This window comes from Xiphophorus maculatus, chromosome 4 (assembly GCF_002775205.1).
Source record: "Xiphophorus maculatus strain JP 163 A chromosome 4, X_maculatus-5.0-male, whole genome shotgun sequence".
Classification (NCBI taxonomy): domain Eukaryota; kingdom Metazoa; phylum Chordata; class Actinopteri; order Cyprinodontiformes; family Poeciliidae; genus Xiphophorus; species Xiphophorus maculatus.
The window spans coordinates 13775827-13794768 of record NC_036446.1 but is presented as its reverse complement, the minus strand read 5'-3'; the positions used below and the strand labels follow the sequence as shown (position 1 = coordinate 13794768).

At 35.0% G+C, this 18942-nt stretch overlaps 1 protein-coding gene across 4 annotated transcripts in view; it reads right to left on the bottom strand.

The window, feature by feature from the left end:
* The window catches only part of csmd1 (CUB and Sushi multiple domains 1), a 413944-nt gene that overhangs the window by 185380 nt on the left and 209622 nt on the right, over positions 1–18942 (bottom strand). For all 4 annotated transcript variants that reach the window (XM_023332533.1, XM_023332535.1, XM_023332534.1 and 1 more), the window contains exons 4-5: positions 16033–16227; positions 12660–12867 (exon numbers count right to left, since the gene is read on the bottom strand). In XM_023332533.1, the coding sequence (XP_023188301.1) occupies positions 12660–12867; positions 16033–16227 (403 nt within the window). The remainder of the gene's footprint in view (positions 1–12659; positions 12868–16032; positions 16228–18942) is intronic.

Below are 18942 nucleotides of genomic sequence, written 5' to 3'. Positions count from 1 at the left end.
TTTACTGTCATCATATCCACCAACGTATCAAAAGTGTATACACCCCTGTTAGATAGTTCAAGTTTATGGGAGGTGAAAAACTGAAACCTGATAAATCAATACTAATCGTTTTCTGCTTTCATTTAGAAATATTTTGTCTTCAAAATGAAAACAAAAACAAAAAAGAAAGAAAATAATAAAAGTACCAAGCTGCAATAGCCCAGTAGCACAATTATCCACATCTTTACTTTGTTTTATTAACATTTTAATTTAGTTTAATCTTTCTGGGTACACACTTATCATCAACCACAGTGATTCTGATTAACCTGAAAAACATCTATTTGGCTTTCCTCACAGGTTTATACTGACATTTGCTCATTTACATTATTTATGTGCTCAGGGAGGCTGCCAAGAAGCCAAAGAACAAACCAATGGTTGCAGTCTATATGTGTTGACAATCTCCTGATTTCTTTGGATGTTTTGACTTGGATGCAATCATGAACAGCTCCAAATACCAATCAGTTTTTACCCAACACGTCTGGTTATCTGACAGAAAGCTGAAGATGAGGAGGGATTTCATTTTTCAGTTCTACGGTGATTTCAAGCATACATCCAGTTCAACAAAAAAAAGAGCTTTATCAGAAGAAGATCAACATTTTTGGAATGGCCTAGCCTGGGTCCGGAAAAAATCTGATGGGAAACTATGGGGTCAGCTATTTACAGGAGCTTCAACAACATTTGTAAAGTCGAACGGGTAAATATGGCCAAGTCAAGATGTGGTATGATCATAGAATCCTGCCAAAAAAGAATTGTATTTCTGAATGAAATGTGCTTTAGCAAAAGGTGTGAAAATTTCAGCAACCAGGTTAATGCAGAATTTGAAACAATTGTTCAAAGAAGTTAAAATTATTTGTTGAAGTGTGCATCCGTGTCATTCTAATATCCAGTTGTTACTTTTGGAGAAATTGAAATAAAAAATAATAAATAAACAAGAAAGGAGAAAAATGAATAATATGTTTTGTGTGTAGTCACACTTTTCAGTGGCTCTCTTTATTATTTATGAAATATTTTTGAGAGAAAACACAAAATCTGGAACAGTTTATTTTTAGAGTTTCTGGTCAATTTATGTATGGAAAGAACAATGCGTTTTATGGTTGCATCAATAAAAATAGGTTATCTTTTTATAGGCTATAAAAAACAACCTACAACAATGGGAATCACTGACGAAAAAGTGTTTTCCTTATTTTCAGATTCTGGAAAATGTGTCACTCTTGTTTTTAAGACGGTAAACTTTATTTCACATGTCACATTTGTCTGTGGTTCCATTAATAAACATTCACTAAAAGATCAAGCAAATTTGACAAAAGTATATAAATATTCATTAAGTAGTAGCACGTCTACTTCCCTTTTCTGTTCCACAGCAATGTCATGGCTACATCAGAAGAAGGAGTTGAGTTGAATTCTAATAAAATGTCTGCCAAAACTTTATTTCATAAGTACTGAAATATTTACTTATTTAACTTTGGAAGAAGACATAAATAACCAGCAGCTATTTTTCTTCATAGCAGAGAAGCTCAAACTGTTCCATATGAAGCATATCTACAGGAAGTTGGAGCAGATGCAAGACATAAGACAGAAAACTAACAATAATTGTAACCATAATGTATTTCACTAATAACTTTACACTCAAGCTTCTGCGTTCAAATGGCCGTTTATGATCCTTTTAAAGATTTTTGACACAATAAAGTGTGTGTTTTTAATAGTCTTCTAATGTTGCTAAACTGGTTCATCGAGTTACAAAGAGACTTTTTTCCAAATTCATCCAAAGTCTTAAACCTCACTCCAGGAAGTAAATGTCTTCTCATGCACTTGATATTTATCAGATAAATTATATAATTTTACAGTTATCTCCTTTACAATATTTTTTAATTATTATTATGTATTACCAAAGGAAAAGAGCAAATTCAAAAGTTCTGTAAATGAGATAAAAGGAGGGAAATAAGTAGATAAAGAAAATGGTCCCTTAAAACAAAATTGGTTTTAATGCAACTAGAACAAAAAAAATGATAAGCGGGTAGCCTTCAGTACGCACATGTATTACATCAGCTTTAGCCCTCTGCACATTTTGTTACTAAAGGCAACCTTAGCAATAGTAAAAAAAAAATTAAAGAGGAGGGGAAAAGGGTGCACTAAGGGAAGAGGAGACATGATGTAAGAGAAAAAAAAATGTTCTACCGACCGCCCTAAAGTAACAAAAGCAACTACAGTTACGCTTTAATGTGCTGCAAGTATAACGAGTGGATAGGAAAAAGAGAGTAAGTAGGGAAAACCACAAAAGAGGAAAACTTAAGGATCAAAATAGGAGAGGTAGTAAAAGGGTGTAAAGATGAACCATGAGCAAATCTAAGACACTGTTACCAGGTTTAGTCACTGTGACAATATTTATGTATACATAAATATACATATATACAAAAAGTATATTTTTCGTATAGTCTCTAAACATCCAAAGCTGGAAAAGACATACCCTCCACAAAACTTGTAGCAAATGACAGTTGAATAAAGCATTTACTAGGGTCACAAATCCTATTCATGAAACATGTTTAATATATATACTTTTTTCTTTATTTGTATGTAAGCACTTGATGTTGAAAAATCACTTTAAATCATACATTGAAAATTGGTTGTTTTAAAGTCATAAAATGGAAATAAATTCAAATACAACACTTTTTGCAAGGTAGTATATATCCTTGTTCTGTGCTAAACTGCATAAGCAAAATCCTTGCACAGTTAAGGAGTGACACTTTTATGTGTCACAAGAAGCCCATAGATTTCTTTCATGGGCTAGTTTATCCGTAAGTGCACTTATTTAGTTAAAAAAAGACCTTGAAAATGGCCTTTGTTTTCCCTTCTGACACGTTTATTTGCCAGACATGGTCCAATCTGTTTGTCATAAAGAAACAAGGAGGATTCCATGTCCTTTTTCTTTGTTGTGAGTAAGACAGCTTTGCACCTCTCACTATTCAGACAGATCACAAAATAATTGAACACGTGGAATCTATATGCTGTCATTATGTACGTCTACATTTTCTTCATATAAAAGTTAATTTGCTGTTCTCTTTAGAAATCAACTGCATTCTGTAATGTATAAAATAGTAGAGGAAAAAAATATACTAACAATACTCTCAAAAATGATTTCCTCAAAGATAAGAGTGCAACAATTTCAACATGCACATTAAATTAAATTTTAGCTTTACCTTCATGATTTTAGGAAAACTGATACTGGTGCATTAGCTGTACATATGTGTTGCTCAAACCAGTTATATTCTGGTGCACTTGTAACTTTTTGATCCTGATTATGTGATATCTTTCTCATAATTACTATGTTGGGCATCCAAACTAATGAGGGAGTAATTTAGATGCTACTGTAGAGAAAAATAGAGTTGTGGAAAGGGCAAGGAGAAAATGAAGAGAATTGATTATGACATGTTGATGGATGATGTAGCTTTGCTAAATGAAATAGATAAAGTCATTATGTGAAAAGATCAGCAAGATGTTGAAGCGATTTATAGGGACAAACAAAAACTCCTACATTTTGTCCTTGATTTCCATTATCTAGGCTAGTTCACAAACATTTGACAGTGGAGGTAGAAAAAGACAAGAAGTTAGACAGGTAAAGGAAAAAGGAATGACACTGACAGAGAAAAAAAAAGAGCAGATGAGGGATGAAGAGAGAAAAAGACTGATTAAGGAAAGAAAGACAAGAGACACATTGAATGGAAATGAAACACACTACTGAGCAGGATTCGGGTGGCAGTAAAGATGGACAGGAGAGCAAAGACGTGAAGGACAAGGTTGAAAAAAAATCTACAGCCATTTCTATCTGTCAAGAAAAGGAGAGCATGTCAAAATCAGAGACAAGGCCTGAAAAATACAGACAGAGAAAAACAGACTGATGGGTGAAACACACGTGAGAGGAGGTGATGGGGGAAGAGAGTAACTTACATGATCGAGAGTAGAGATGTTACTTAGTAGCTGTGAGCAGAGGTCAAAAGTGATAAAAGAAGAGACCAAAAGGCAAACCTAAATGAGGAACGGCATAGCTAATGCAGACTGCCCAGAAGAGATAAATGAGAAGGAAAGTGAAGTTGGAAGAAGAGAAGTGATGGTAAACAGGTAAGGAATGGAAAAGGGAAAACAAAAAAAAATACTTGAATTGTTAGGTGACAAAAAAATAGAATTGGGAAGTATTTCATGGTTTGAAATTGCATTCATTAATTAATATTAATGCTAAATCTCAAGCAGGTAAAACATTCATGCCAACTGAAGTATTCTGTAGAATATATATAGACAATTATGTGAATAAATTAGGACCGCCTTCACCTTGTGTGCTCTTCTAACATTTTAACTGTTATATCAAATTTAGTAATACAGAAAATTTAAGAAATATAAATTAACAGTAAAATCCAAAGAAAACACCCATTTTTTAAATGATGCGGAAAATGTAATAAAAAGGGAAATCAAGCTGGACAGCCACATTTCCTACTTGTAAATGGTTTAAAAAAGGCCTAACACATCAGCTGCACATAATTATGACATAATTACTCAGTATTTTGAAAGTTGTCTGCCCTGTTTAAACCTTTGACCTTCAGTGTGGTGTGCTCCTGACTGTGAAGTGAGCGTAAACATCATGGTGAGGTCAAAAGAGCTGTCTGAGGCCTTCAAAAAGAGGCCTGATTATGAATGTGATAAGGGATTTAATGAGGTCTAAAAAAAAAATTTAAACCAACTATTGCATTGTAAAAAAAAGGAAGGATGTTCCAAACAAATGCTAGCATGCTCAGGTTCAGTTGTCCAAGTAAGCTCATCCTAAAAGCAGATGGAAAGATGCTAAAAGAAGTATCCAAAAACTCTAAATTGTGGTCAGAGGAACTACAGCTGGTTGTTGCCACTGTTGATATGAAGGTACCTGCCTCTACAAAGATAGAGACTGTGCAAGTTAAAGTCAACGGGAGATGTGCAAGGAGGAAATCTTTGCTCTCCATAAAAAACACAAAGGCCAGACTAAAAATGTAACGTGAAGAGAACATGTGAGACACTCAGTAAGAAAACTGAAATTAAAGCAAAACTGAACTTTGCCACATGATAATGATCCAAAACCAACCAGCAAGGACTGACTGAGAAAAAAGTCAAATCCCAGATCCTGATTCCTTTGAGATGATGTAGAATAACTTGGAATAGGCTTCATATGCAGGAAACCATCAAATACCTCACAGCTATAAGTGATAATTGAGGAAAGGGTGGTTAAATCAATGTCAAAGGGTGGTAGATGGCTGAAAGAAGTGTTTCACTGAAGTTATTTAAAGCAAAAGCTGTGAATTTAGCTGTTAGATGGTGATCCACCTTTTTCTCAGCTAGTAGACAGATGTTAGTGTCAATTACTAAAACCATGTCAATTTTTGGTGTTAACATGTAAAATAAAATTGCTTCCTCTTTACAAAAAATATTTTTAAAAATTTAAACATCAATTTGTTATTCTTGGTTTTATTTGTGTGGTTATTTTAATGCATATTTAATGGAGTTTCCTAAGTTTGTGGCATAACTCTACATGATTTGAACCTTCATAACTATCCATTAAGTGATCATAAAGGCTAAATTTTCAACATTACTCTTATCTACTCCAAGTACATTATCTAAAAAGAAGTGGACCAGTATTATCACTCAAACAATTATAAGCTTATGTAGTTCAAAGTAATTAATTTTGATTTGAAATATAAAGCAAGCCCTGTCCAAATCCACTGACACTCATTTTAGTCTAATTCAAACTTATCTTCTGTATAAAGAACCATTTAAGATAAAATAGAAATTGTATTCCACCAGACATTTCAGTTCTGGCTGAGCAGATAAAAAAAAGTGTAAGGAAAACTATGAAACTCTATAAAATTATGAGTTTGTTGCACTTATCAATCTCAAGAAAGTAAGCGGCAACAGTGGAGAAGGAAAACTCCACTTTCAGCAGGACGAACTCTCCAGAAGACTCAGGATCAGGATGGGAAGGGACAATGAAAAAGAAACTAGATGATCTTGAGGCAAAGAGGAACAGTTATAGCAGAACACAAGAAGGGTAACAAAGGGAGAGTAATTAACACAAGGGACAATTAAGACTCAAAGAACCTACAAATTAAAGGAAAAACCAACAACACCGATGTAAGAGAACTACATCAAATTGCACAAAGAACACAACAGAAGAATAAAAAAAAAAAAAAAACACCACACAAACGAATTAACTCCTCTGGAAAAAAACAACAAAATTCTATTTGATAACAATGATCACATGAACTGAATATGGCAAGACCTATAAACCAGAAAAGACCTAAAACACCCACACAAATTAAAACCATAACACAAATACCTGTTGATCGTAAAACTAAAAAGTCAAATGTTGACAGCTCAAGACTAATTCAGGGAGGAAAGCAAAAACTTAGTGGACCAATTTACAAGAGAAGTAATTGTTAGACTAAAGCCAGAGAAAATTCAAGACCACAAGAAAGGAGTAGAAACAGAGAAACAAACAGAACAAAGGTTATTCTGTACAAACGCACAGGTTCTCCATTGCAAGGCTGTCAGCTGTCTGTTGAAACTTTAGCTCAAAGAGAAAGACATACATTTCTACCATTGGGGTGCAGTTTCTGTGCCCATACCCTCCCAACTGGCTTCAGCTACTGGCTGTACGTTTCGCAGCCTTGTTTCATTGAACTTATTGCTAGTCCCTGTAGATATTCACAGCTATAAAATGACAAAACATAGCTCTATAAAAATAAATGACTGGATGCAAGTCAGAAAAGTTAAAAGACATTATCCACAACAGATAGCTGTTTGTTTCAAGTGTTCAAAGCAAATCTGGGCTACAAAGCTACTTTTAATCTTGTAATACACCCACGCATTTACACACCAACACACACCCACACGCACACACACACTGCATGCACACGCAAACACACCCCGGCAGTAAACATGATTTAAAATGTAAATGTAATAACAGGACAAGTGTTGCAAGAAGAAGAAAAGAGTAAAAGAGGACTGGTGGTAACACAAAGGAGGAGGGGAGATAAAAAGAGGAGAACTAAAAAAGGAAACAGCAGGAGAGGATGAGAAAGCTGAGGATCTAAAGGGAGCAGTGAAATGAGATGTAACAGAAGAACAAGAGGGGAGAGCAAATGGAAAAACAGACAAGATGCATGACACAGAGTGAAAATGTCTAAGCCCATTTCTTTGGCAAAGCTTGGCTGGAACTGGCATGGAAGTCCCAGCAGATGGACAAGGTTACTCTAAATGTGCTGTAGGACCGTCTCTGAGCTCTTTAAAGTCAATGTAAATATGAGGTTTGTTCATACGGTTAGCTTTCTTACAATCGCACATGTCCTCTGAGGGTTAGTATTTACTGAGCGTGACCACATTACTCAGTTTAGTTACTTTATTCTTCTAGCTTTCCCTTAAGCTTCTTTTGGACCAGGAACAGAAATTGACCAGAAATGTTCTGGTGATCTTTTATGAGCAATTGGTGGTCTACTTCAGGGTAGTTAGACCCAGATCTCTGGGTCTTCTGAAATATATTTGAGGTATATGTTAAATCTACGCATCAGGAAAAAAATTGATGGTTGTAGGTAAACAATGTACTAACATTCCAAAAACATTTCACTGTAAGCTCACTTGAAGAGTTATTTACAATATTTCGAGAATCACTGATGAACACAAAGAAAGATGGATTTTTGCTTTTACTATAATCACAAACATTATTTCACAATGTAATGATAGCATTGAAATGTATGGCTGTAACAGGTTACAGAACCACATTCAGAAACTTTAACTATAAATGTTTGATAGAAAGGAAATTCTGCTCTTTAGTTTTATAAAGTGTAAATAAGTAGGCCTCTTTTATATGAATATAATTTTTAGCCATGATTGAATGTAGAAAGTCTCCCGGTACATATTTGCATAAATATATACAGTGTGAACTTCGAGAAACTAGGAATGAAAAAAAATTATGAAACTTGACAAGCAAAGATGCAGCTTGTTTTATCTATTAATATAAAACTCAACAATTACTGAAGTATAGCAACTACAATCTGTTTCACCTGCTGCATTAGTCACAGAGTCAAAACCAGAACAAACCACTTGAATAAAAAAGAGAAGAGATCTTCCTTACTGGCAAAAAATGATGTGAAGGTAAATAAAGAAAATGTTGGACTGTAAATAATATGAAAAATCTTGCATAAGCAGATAAAAAAAAAAAGGAAATTTCAGGGCTTCGGGGAGAGAACCTCAAACTCCTGCTTCTTCTACTGTGGATAAATAAAAAACTTGTGCAGTTTGCAGCCTTGCTTCAAGATGGTCAAAAGAGAGAAACAGAAGTACTGGTGGTTCGTGGCGCGTTGGCTGTTTTCAAAAACTGCATTCAGAATTCAAAGGCAAATGATGAGGAAACATCAAAACCCATGTGCTTGAAAATCTTTCAACATCCTGACATTGTGAAGTAACAAGGTCATCTAAAGCAATTCATTAATGGAACTTACAATTAGATAAGATTATATTACAACAAAACTTATGAGAAACAAAACGAGGGGGGGAGAAATCCCATTAACTCTCTGTGAAACCTATCTATGAAAATTTGATCAGATTTAACAAAAATCTGAATAAGTTGGTGAATAGAAAGGGGGAACTCTATGATTCTTCCTGTCTGTTTAAATCAAACACAATCTATGTCTCTATGAAAGTCTGGCCTATATAAATCATAATCCATTTTAATGAAATGTCAGAACTAAGAAACATGTTTTTTTTTAAAATCCAATTAATGCAGGTATCATTATGGAACAGAAAAGAGGGATACACTATGAAACTAAGCCAGTCATTCAAGTGAGTATTTGAGCAAACAAAGGATTCTTTCAGTACAAGAAATTGACAGTAACAGTAATACTCTGCCGTGAAATCATAAAAGGGAAGAGCAGAAGGAGACAAGAAAGAGAAGAGCAAAGACGAGGTATAGCCAGGGGGAGTGCTGCAAGAGCTTAGGGCATGGCAAAATATTGGAAAGGTTAACAAAAAAGAATGGAAACTAAGGTGATGGGTAGAAGTTATTGTACTGAGATAAAGGATGTGGGTTCCTAAGGCTTGAAACCTAAAACAGACTTTAGTTTAATTTTTATTAAAACGTATGTTCATATCAGCTTATATGATCACTGTCCAGTGCTTCTAATGATACAATTTGGATAAGTTGACAAGGAAGCAACCAGGAAACAGCTGACACTATGCAATAAAACATTCCATGCAATACTGCAATAATGAAAATATTATCATGCTATTTTAAAAGTAAAAATATATATATATATATATATATATTAGTATGTAACCACTGGCATGCCGTATGCTAAAATCTTTTCTGTTTGTATTTCAAGTTTTGCTTTTAGGAAAAACAAATTGTACTTTAAATTTGGCTTTGTTTTTGCCACTTCATGTTTAATTCAAGAGCCAATTTGTGATGGAGGTAGGCAGTTGAATTTAAGCATCTCAACAAATGGAGCTCTTGAGGAATGTTGTTTGTATGCAGTAGTCACGACCAACCAAGAGCGGTTGAATGAAAGAAAACGAGTGATGACAGATTCACTTGTCACTGGCTGTCCATGACAGGGTCAAGATCCAGCTGGAGCTTGATCTTGACCTTGTCATGGAAAAGCACACTGATGTACGTGGGAAGCGAAAGCTGGCCTCTGTTGTCTTATCCTATAAGAGGTACTGCTGCCCAAATTGGCAAAATATGACTGCTGGACCCAATCAAAAGTGTCAGAACAGATGTACAAGAAAAAGCCAGATTTGGTGAGCCAGGGTCAGCTTTCCATTATGTGGATGACTTGGTCCTTGTGTGTCACTGACCTCCAAAACACAAGCTGGTAAAGCACAACCATGCTTAAGGTAATGATCTGTCAGGCCTCTGTATTTTATTATGTTCCTAAAAAAAATGTTAAGTATATTTGGTCATTGCATATGGCCTTTTTAGTGAAACAATGTTGACTGCCAGGTACTGGAAACATCGTCCAAGAATGCCTTCAGGGAACCTTGAACAGAAATGACTTGAGTCCTTTAGAACATTTGTTAAATATGGATATGAATATATACAATCTGTGAAGTTACCACTCCAAACTCTACATGATTGAAAGTATTCACTAATCAAAAATTGCAGTAAATCCTGAGCCATTTTGGGTCAGAAAGAAAATGTCAAGAGACATCAGGGCCAAACTTGAGCTAAATTTGTGCTAAATGTGAAAGTCAAGGTAGGAGAACTCTAAAACAGATTTAGAGTTTTTTGATATCTATGTTTAGTGAGAATAAACATGAACTGTGACAAAGAACAGAGCCACATAACTAAATACATAATTAGAATAGGACAGAAGTTATTGACAGAAGTTATTGAATTTATAACAATCTCTTCCAGGTTATTGGTTTGTGTGTAACAAATATCAGAATACAAGAATAAATGTGGGCTTTAAGCCACAACTTTAAGCCTTCAGAGATATAATGTAAGAGTCCCAAACCCAGTCTGCGAGGGCTTCTTTGGTTTTATGTTATGCATGAGTGTTTGTCCGTTCACCTAGTTGTGAGTATGTGTATGTGACAGCTACGGCATCACATCAACCCCGCCAGATTCCAGACAGGAACATGAAACAGGAAATTGCTTTTGGGACAACCAATCAGAAGAAGCCCCAAATAAACAGGAAAGACCTGTCGGCGTGGTCATGTCAGGTGTCAGTCATTTTTAAAATGGCCTGACCACATCTCTCAGTGAAATGTCTATCAACTTCTAATTCCTCCTCCGTAGAAAAGTGTACCACACATTGTATCAATATGTGCTAAAAGCCTCTGGAAGATGTCACTAGTAGTTTGAGTTTTATATTTAATCTGCTTAAAATTTAAATAATTTTGTTTTTGATACAAAATTGTACACAACATTGTGTTGCATTGTCAATTAGGAACAATAGATTGATAATTTAAGATGACCACAAAGGTAGCGCTATGTTGAGAGTAATCTCACTACTAAAGGTTGAATCTTCTCCCTGTATTGCAGTGTGTGGCTGACAGGGGTTCTTCAATATTACACTGTCAGGACCAGGCTTTGTGTTTGAGTAGTTGAGTGTGTGTAATCTGTCAAAGTCTGGTGAAACGATCAACAGCTCACCCTGTCAGAGGGCCACTTAAGGCGTGACACACATCAAACATGCACACACATAAACAATAGTATCGAGAGGATAATGTGGACGATGTGTACTGCTCTGTTAGTGACAGCACTTAATGCACAATTATTCTCCTTTGCTTTCCTTTCCATTTACTATTCTTTTCGACCTAGAGAATGATTTGTCTCTTGACAAATTCGTTTCTTTAAGAAGACACAATCATAGGCTACTTTTATATGTGGAAAACATTGGTCAAAGTCACAGGAGTAGAAAATTGTAATCTTTGAAATCCATTTTAGAGTTGCATTCATAAAGAGCTTTTAGATAGAAAATGTAGAAAATTTGTTGCTGCAGATGTGTTGCATTCACTCAAAATAATAATAATTAAAAAAAACATACAGGGCAGCATTTCATCCTAATTACTGGACTGAAAACAATTTACACTTTCTGTTGCTTTACAGTATTTTAATAGTATTTTAGATAACTCAAGCTTTATTATTATATAATTTCAATTGAACACATGATGGATGACTTATCTTTAAAGTAAGATAATTATGTTTTCTAGTCCAATGTTATCCAACATAATGTAGATTTTTGGTATTAGATAATTAATCAAAAGACATTTTATCACTTTAAGAAATCACTGTGATAAATTGAGCAAAAGCTAATCCCAAAACTGCATAGAAAATCTTTTATCTACTGTCAGTCTTAAAGCAGATTTGGTCCAGCAGATCTGTTATTATTGAGGCCAAACATCCTTTTCTGCTTTTTGCTCACAGGATTTTCTCGGTGAGTTGAAATAGTGAAAACCCCTCAATGCTTAAACATGAGCATGTCTCTTTGCTTCCACAGCTTGTTCTGAGCCTTCGATGCATATGTGTGATATTCTGAGCAAACCAATGTGAATTCCAGCAGTGCTCTAAATTTAAAAAGCAGAATGTGCTCTGAAGTGCCAATTTTCAAACTCGATCACAGAAAATGGCGGTGAAAAACATGACAAATCATCACCTGCTTTCCTGTGCAGCTAATCAATGAGCAGTTACTGCTGTCTAACCCAACAACACTATTAGTTGTATTTTAATAACTAACGCTCTTCAGAGTGTTAGTTATTAAGAAAATTGAACTGAAAAGGCAACTATTCTTTTCACTGGTAACAAATTGCTGAAAAGAACAAGTTTTTTTATTTTTTTAAACCTCCACCAAACCCATTTTTTTGTTAGTACTATCCTCTGCCATTTTTTGATTAATAGCAAAGCATGTATTAATATATACAGTAATTAACCTTCTAAATGTCAATGGTGCTTGTGCACATCAATTTTCTCTCCATGTGTACAAAGCTCTCAGCATGTGCTGGACAAGTCCTGTTGATTCCCACTAAGACTCCCTTGTCCTTAACAACTCTTTTTCTTTTTTTTTTCCTTTTCCCATAGCACTGAAATTTGTCTACTACAAGAGTCTTACCATATGCTTGGTGCTTCTGTCCCGCTGATTTCCAGAAAGTCGTATTTGTCTTCTAATAGGAAGTCATTGAAAACAAGAGCGATAGTGTCCCCGGGTTCAGCAAGGATTGACCATGTGCAGTCCAGGTTGTTGTCGTACTCCTCTGGATATCCGGGGCTGGTGATTGAACCTGCGGTGCCTCGTAACGTACCGCCACATGCTCCCTCCGCTGGTTAAAGATGACAGACATAAATAGAAAAATGAGCATAAAAAAGGGAACTTGATAATACTGAATTTTTTTCTTACATCTTATATTGTAACGTAAAATGTTTGTTTTTGTTGAATTTGTATCATTGGTTTAACATGGTTATTCATATCAAAATATTTTCAAACAATTGCTGAATCTTTGTAAATAGTTTGCACATTTTGAAGTATTTTACCCATTTATTGTGCTGTACCAAAAACTTGATTTATCCCTCACTTCTTTCTATTTTATTTTTAAGGATCTGGTCATGCCTGTAAGCTGCTGAAGTGACCTTGATATGTATTTATTCAGGCTTTCTGGAGATTACTCAATTTTTCTTTGGACTTTGGCTGCTCTTCAGGCAAATATTTATAGTTGGGTGCACAGCTATTTTTAGAAAAATGTTTTGTTTGGTAAAATCACCAGTATGTGAATTAATAAGCTGTGGATCTCAAATTTTCTGTTTAAATTTTCTTTAAATTGTGTGTAGGCTCTTTGTTTTGAGGAGAAAAAAAGAGTCAGAAAGACACGATATCTTGACATTCTCTCCAGTCTCCAAAAATAACAAAGATAACACAGATGTTTCAAAAGAAATTCAGTTTGTGTAAATGTGTCAAGTTAAAAATTGTTTGCTTCTTTCTTTTCTTTTTACAAGATTACAATGATTGATATGCTTCTTATGAATAATAAAAGTCAAAATTATTCATATATCTGGCAGATTAAGATGCAAAAAAAGGTTTTTGTTCTACCTAAATTTTGCTTTTTGATGTAAAATGAAACGGGTGTCTCTGAAGAAATAGAGTGTGCAGTAAAATGTTTTATTTGCATTCCATCAGAAAATGGCTGGCTGAAAATTAAGCAAGTCATAAAACATTGCTTTGGACCAAGATAGAAATAGTCTGTCATAAAATAAAAGGTGTTATTGGATTTTTATTGCATCTTTGTTCTAAGTCTAGAACTACACTGCAAGTTTCTATCTCCAAATGTCCTTGCTTCATATTAAAACATTGTTCTGTGTATATCATCTGCTGTGGATTACTTAACATGTAATGTAAATAAAAGCTCATCTATATGCTGTAGATCTTCAGGAGATAAAGCAATATAAAGCCCTTTGTCATCAACATAGCTATGAAATTGGATGCCGTGCGTCCTTATGACCTTTCCAAGATTAACCATCACAACATGCAGATATAAAAATTAAAAAAGTGTAAGATTATAGCTTGAGTATTGAGGAACTCTGTACTAACAAACCCTATGTTTATAAAACAATGTTTGTCTGTTGGATTTTACTGAACCAATACAAGCCTGGAGAAACCCCAGAAAGAAAGCCCTATTTGTCTATGCTAATAGACACAGATAATAACTTTGAAGACTATAAGTTCTTTTAGTTGTCCATTTCACTGACACAAAAACATATTAGCTCACCACAGGAGGTCACAGAGCTTAAGTGCTGCTCCAGGACTACAGCTCCCACATTGCACTACCAGAGCACTGTGGGCATTTTGCCCTGGCAGGATGGCATTTCTCAGTGTGTCAGCTGCAGTTTGTCAATAAGGGTTAGATTCCTTGTAAATATTTTTAATACAAGATCTATTTGATAGAAAAACATACTTTCTGGGCTGAAACATAGTGATGGCTGTATTATGCTGTGGTGACCTGTGATGTGGGAGATTTACTACCTGCATTCATTATTAGGTAAACATCTGATATGCAATAATGTTAGTGAATCAATCGATAACGATATGATATAAATGTGATAAATAAACATAATAAAATAAGTGTTAATGTGTTTCAGCTTTGGGTTCCTTTCAAGCACAGAACCGAAATAATGAGTAAATTATGCAACTGATGCAATTAAAATACTTTTATTTCCAACTCAGCAACAAGTTGTTTCTTTTCTTTTTTTATTATTTTTTCTGGATGATTTCTTCTGTTTGGCAATAGAACAACTTAGCAGTAGTTTTTTATTGACTACCATCTTACTACCTTCTTACTATCTAAGACATTGAATGCTTAATTGAACAACTAGTGTCACAAAATATACTCCAGGCATAGTACTCTATTGTATTTATATAATTATGTACAATAAACATATTTTATCAGTCTACATATATGTAGACTGATAAAATAAACTATAGTTCTTTGTGATATGCATATTAAGCACAGTGATATTGCAGTAACAACACATTTGTAATATATAGTATAGCTCTACTACCCACCATTTGCACAAACTAAGTGATTACCAAAAGGAAAAAACAATTGGGCATACAGCAGTTGATCAGCTAAAGGGTGACAGGCATCTGTTGGATTTGATTTTATTTTCCTAAAGATGTATTTTCAGATATTGCTCATCTGCTATAGATCTTTTTCCTTCTTTTGTCCTCCAAAGGTTCACTTGCTCATTTTTGAGCACTGTGCACAATTTACTGGCAATAGCTGGACAGTGAATAAGTAAAAAATAAAACCAGCTAAAATGTAAGTGGAACATTTCAGAAACCTTGAAGTACTATTAATCTAAGCTACTTTAAAAATACTTAAAAGTCTTGCTCCTTGGAAACAAAATAGAAAGACAGAGTGGTGGGTGGCTTAAAACTTTTAGAGAATAGTGTAACATGCTTGCACATCTTTAAAAATATATTATTTTGCTCATTTTATTGGTTATTCATTGACTAAAGCTCACATTTCTACTGAAGAATTGACCGATCTTGAACCAAACTACTTAACAATAACACTGGCTCTGTCTGACATTACAAATAATCACATATGTGTTCTCATCTGTGGAGTGCCAGGTTATTAATAGGGGTCTTTGCTTGGGGATTTTGGGCTCCATCCAGTTCATGCTGCAGTTTGTAGAGTAATTGGAGTCAGACCTTTATGAGTTTTAAAGAACATCAATACACTGGGGCTTCTCATATTTCAGCTCATGACCTCATATTAAGGTCCTTCAGTTCTCATGACCTTCACTATATATCTTATTATTATACTTCCCCCAAAGTTTTATTTTACTTTTAAAACTAAAGATGCAGCTAGAGCAGAATTGAGTCGGCCTCACTGAAAAAACGTTTACCAGATTAACAGCAATCAATTTTCTCTCAGTTTGAAATCAGCAACACTGATGATATTTTAAACGGAAGGGTAGAATAAACATACCTCGACAAAACGGCGATGGGAAGTCCCACTGTGCTCCACTGCCAGGTGACACAATGCATGTGAGGGTACTGTGACCTTCCAGCACAAAACCCGACTCGCAGCTGTATCGGATCTTGTCTCCCATGTTGTATCTCGATCCATGAATAATTCCATTCGGAATAAGGCCAGGAGTGCCACACGTGTGGCTGGGCAGTACTAAAATGCAGAGGGGAGGAAAAAAGAAAATACCTTAATGTTAAACAAATAGTATTTCTTTCTAATAAATAATTTCTAATAAATAATTTCACCTACGTCTTATGTATGTAATCTTAAGAAAAATAAGCTGAAACACTCAAACAGAAATACATTTTCCCAATGTAAGGTGCTAGACAGTTAACTGCCTTCTTTATCATATTTCATCACCATTGAGCTATTCACATTTTATAAAAAAAAGAAACAAAATGTAAAAGAATCAAAACTTCTATCTTTTTGATACAGATTTCTTTTGAACCTTAAATTTGTAATAAACAGGATAAACCTCCTTTTCCAAAGTTAAAACAGCTGAAACAGATCAAAAACCAAAACAAAGAGTCAGCACTGTAAAATACCAAAGATAAGTGAGCATGGTTTTCTAGGATCCTATAAATATTCCAAAGTCGCTGCATGATATTTAGATGTCTGGCTGGCGTTTTGCCTCCGATGTGCATCTGTTGTTGCCCATTCTTAGATGACACAACTAGCTCTACAGTGGGAGCTGCTACAGGCAGCTCATGGTCTAACTAGGCCAAAATCAACTGTGACTGTAGCCAACGCGTCTTAGCTCCACAGAAGGGCCAGATACACAGTGGCTGCAATACAACCTGGACGAACTCCACAGGCTCTAACCTCAGCGTACGCTGTGTGTATTTGTATAACTGGAGCATGTTAACTTGCTTGGTGTGTAATGCGTATATTTAATGGCTCTGATGTGTGTGTCTATCTGTATGGGATAGAGAGCAGAGTGTGTCTGCACATAAGGGGTATTCAGCAAGTCAATCTGCGTGTTTGTGTGTGCTGTTCCAATTAAACGCCAGCATGGTAATTAGACAAAGCTTCATCCTGGAGACCCTGAGAACTAGGACAGAGAGAAAGAGGAAGGGAAGGGGTGGGAGGAGGATGTAAAGAAGACAGCAAGAGGTTTTAAACCAAAATATGGATGAAGTGACAGACTTACAGTAAGAAGTGGCAGACAGGCTGAAAAGAGATTGAAGGTGGAAAAGAAAGCAGGATGGGATGAAGAAGGGAAATTATTTTTTGTCAGACTAAATCTTAGGTGAACTAATTGCAATAGACTCTGAACATTTATAATTTACTCTAATGGACTCATTATTTGGATTTTATGTAGTCATTCATCAGAAGCAAGTTACTTACAGTCAACTGGCCTTGCTGTCTTTTGAGCAAACATGCAGCCTTGCCTGCTTTGTTTTAATAAGGTGAGGCAGACAAGCCAACCAAGAATTTACACTAAACCTGAAGCACATGGCAGTAGGACGGAAGGAAGCAATGAAAATAACTGAAAATGAAAAGAATCAGCAGTCAAAGACACATCGTTAGTCACATATTGGACAGCAGAGTTCTGCTTCTGCCAGGCTGGCGTGTTAAAAGGAAGAAAAAAAATACCTGCCTTGTGCACAGAGGATTTCCCTCATTTGAACGGAGGAAGACAGCAAAACGAATCAGGGGGGATTTCTGCTGGATATAGTGTTCAAATGTATTGCTACTACCCTGCAAATCATGTGCAGAGCTACAGATGCCTTTTAAATCAGATCCACAAAGTAAAGCCCTGTTGTCTCCAGTAGATAACCTGCAGGGCTGCTGTACAAATTCCAAGCTCTGGGACAGACTGTTTGGAGTGACCACTTTGGGATTATAACGACAAGAACTGAAAAAAGGATTTTGTATCCATATATATTCACTAAGAACGCAGACAGCTTTACTGGTAGATACTGTTTTTCAGCAGAATACACTATAAGTTCATAATATGCTGTTTTTTTATTATTATTATTTGTTTTCTTTTTGTTTCTTCAGAATGGCCCGAAGAAATTTGCTGAAGTTACCCCTTCAGCAAATCTTTCCTCATGAAAGAAGGCTACTGCATAAAAAAGGACACAGTACAACAGAGGTCAACTTTCCTCTAAAAGAAACAACAGCAACTAGTAAGTAAGTGAGTAAATTTCACTCTTATTCAATGCTGATGTACAACAAGCAATCATTGAATTGTAGTAAATTTCAAATTACGTGAAAAACATTTTACATTAAAAATGGTCAACATTTTTATTTTGTCATGAAACTGTTTATCTAACATTATGGATAATTTCTTATTCCACTGTTTAAAACTCGTAATTTTAAAGAACTGATGATAAACAAAATGCAAGAAAACAAATGCATTGAATTAATTATGTTGATTGTGTCATACTAAATTACTGTTTCTGTTGTGTCTGGGATTTGAGATCATTAGGGTTTATTACAAAAAAGAAAGAGAAATGATAAATCTGAACCAAACAGCACAAAAAAAAAACTGGTCAGATGTTTTTGAGGACATTTTGTGTGGGTTGTGTGAACATGAAGAGTACTCAAGATAATTTTTCCTCTAGTCTTCTCATTAAACACATTTTGTGGAAATAAAAAATCCAAACTTGTAGAAACAATGTTTAAAATTATAACAATATTGGAAATGTACACACTCTGTTCACAATCTGTTCATTTTCAGTAAAGTCTGTTGTCTATCAAACTGAATAGATTGAATTGTTGTCAAGTAGCAATTGTGTATCCAATAATTTGTTAAACAAATACTGATTTAGCTGAATTGAATGGCAGTTTGATATTTAAAAAAATGACTTCACTCTCACTCCTCCAGTGTACATTCTGTTCATTCACATGGTTTGGCAAGGA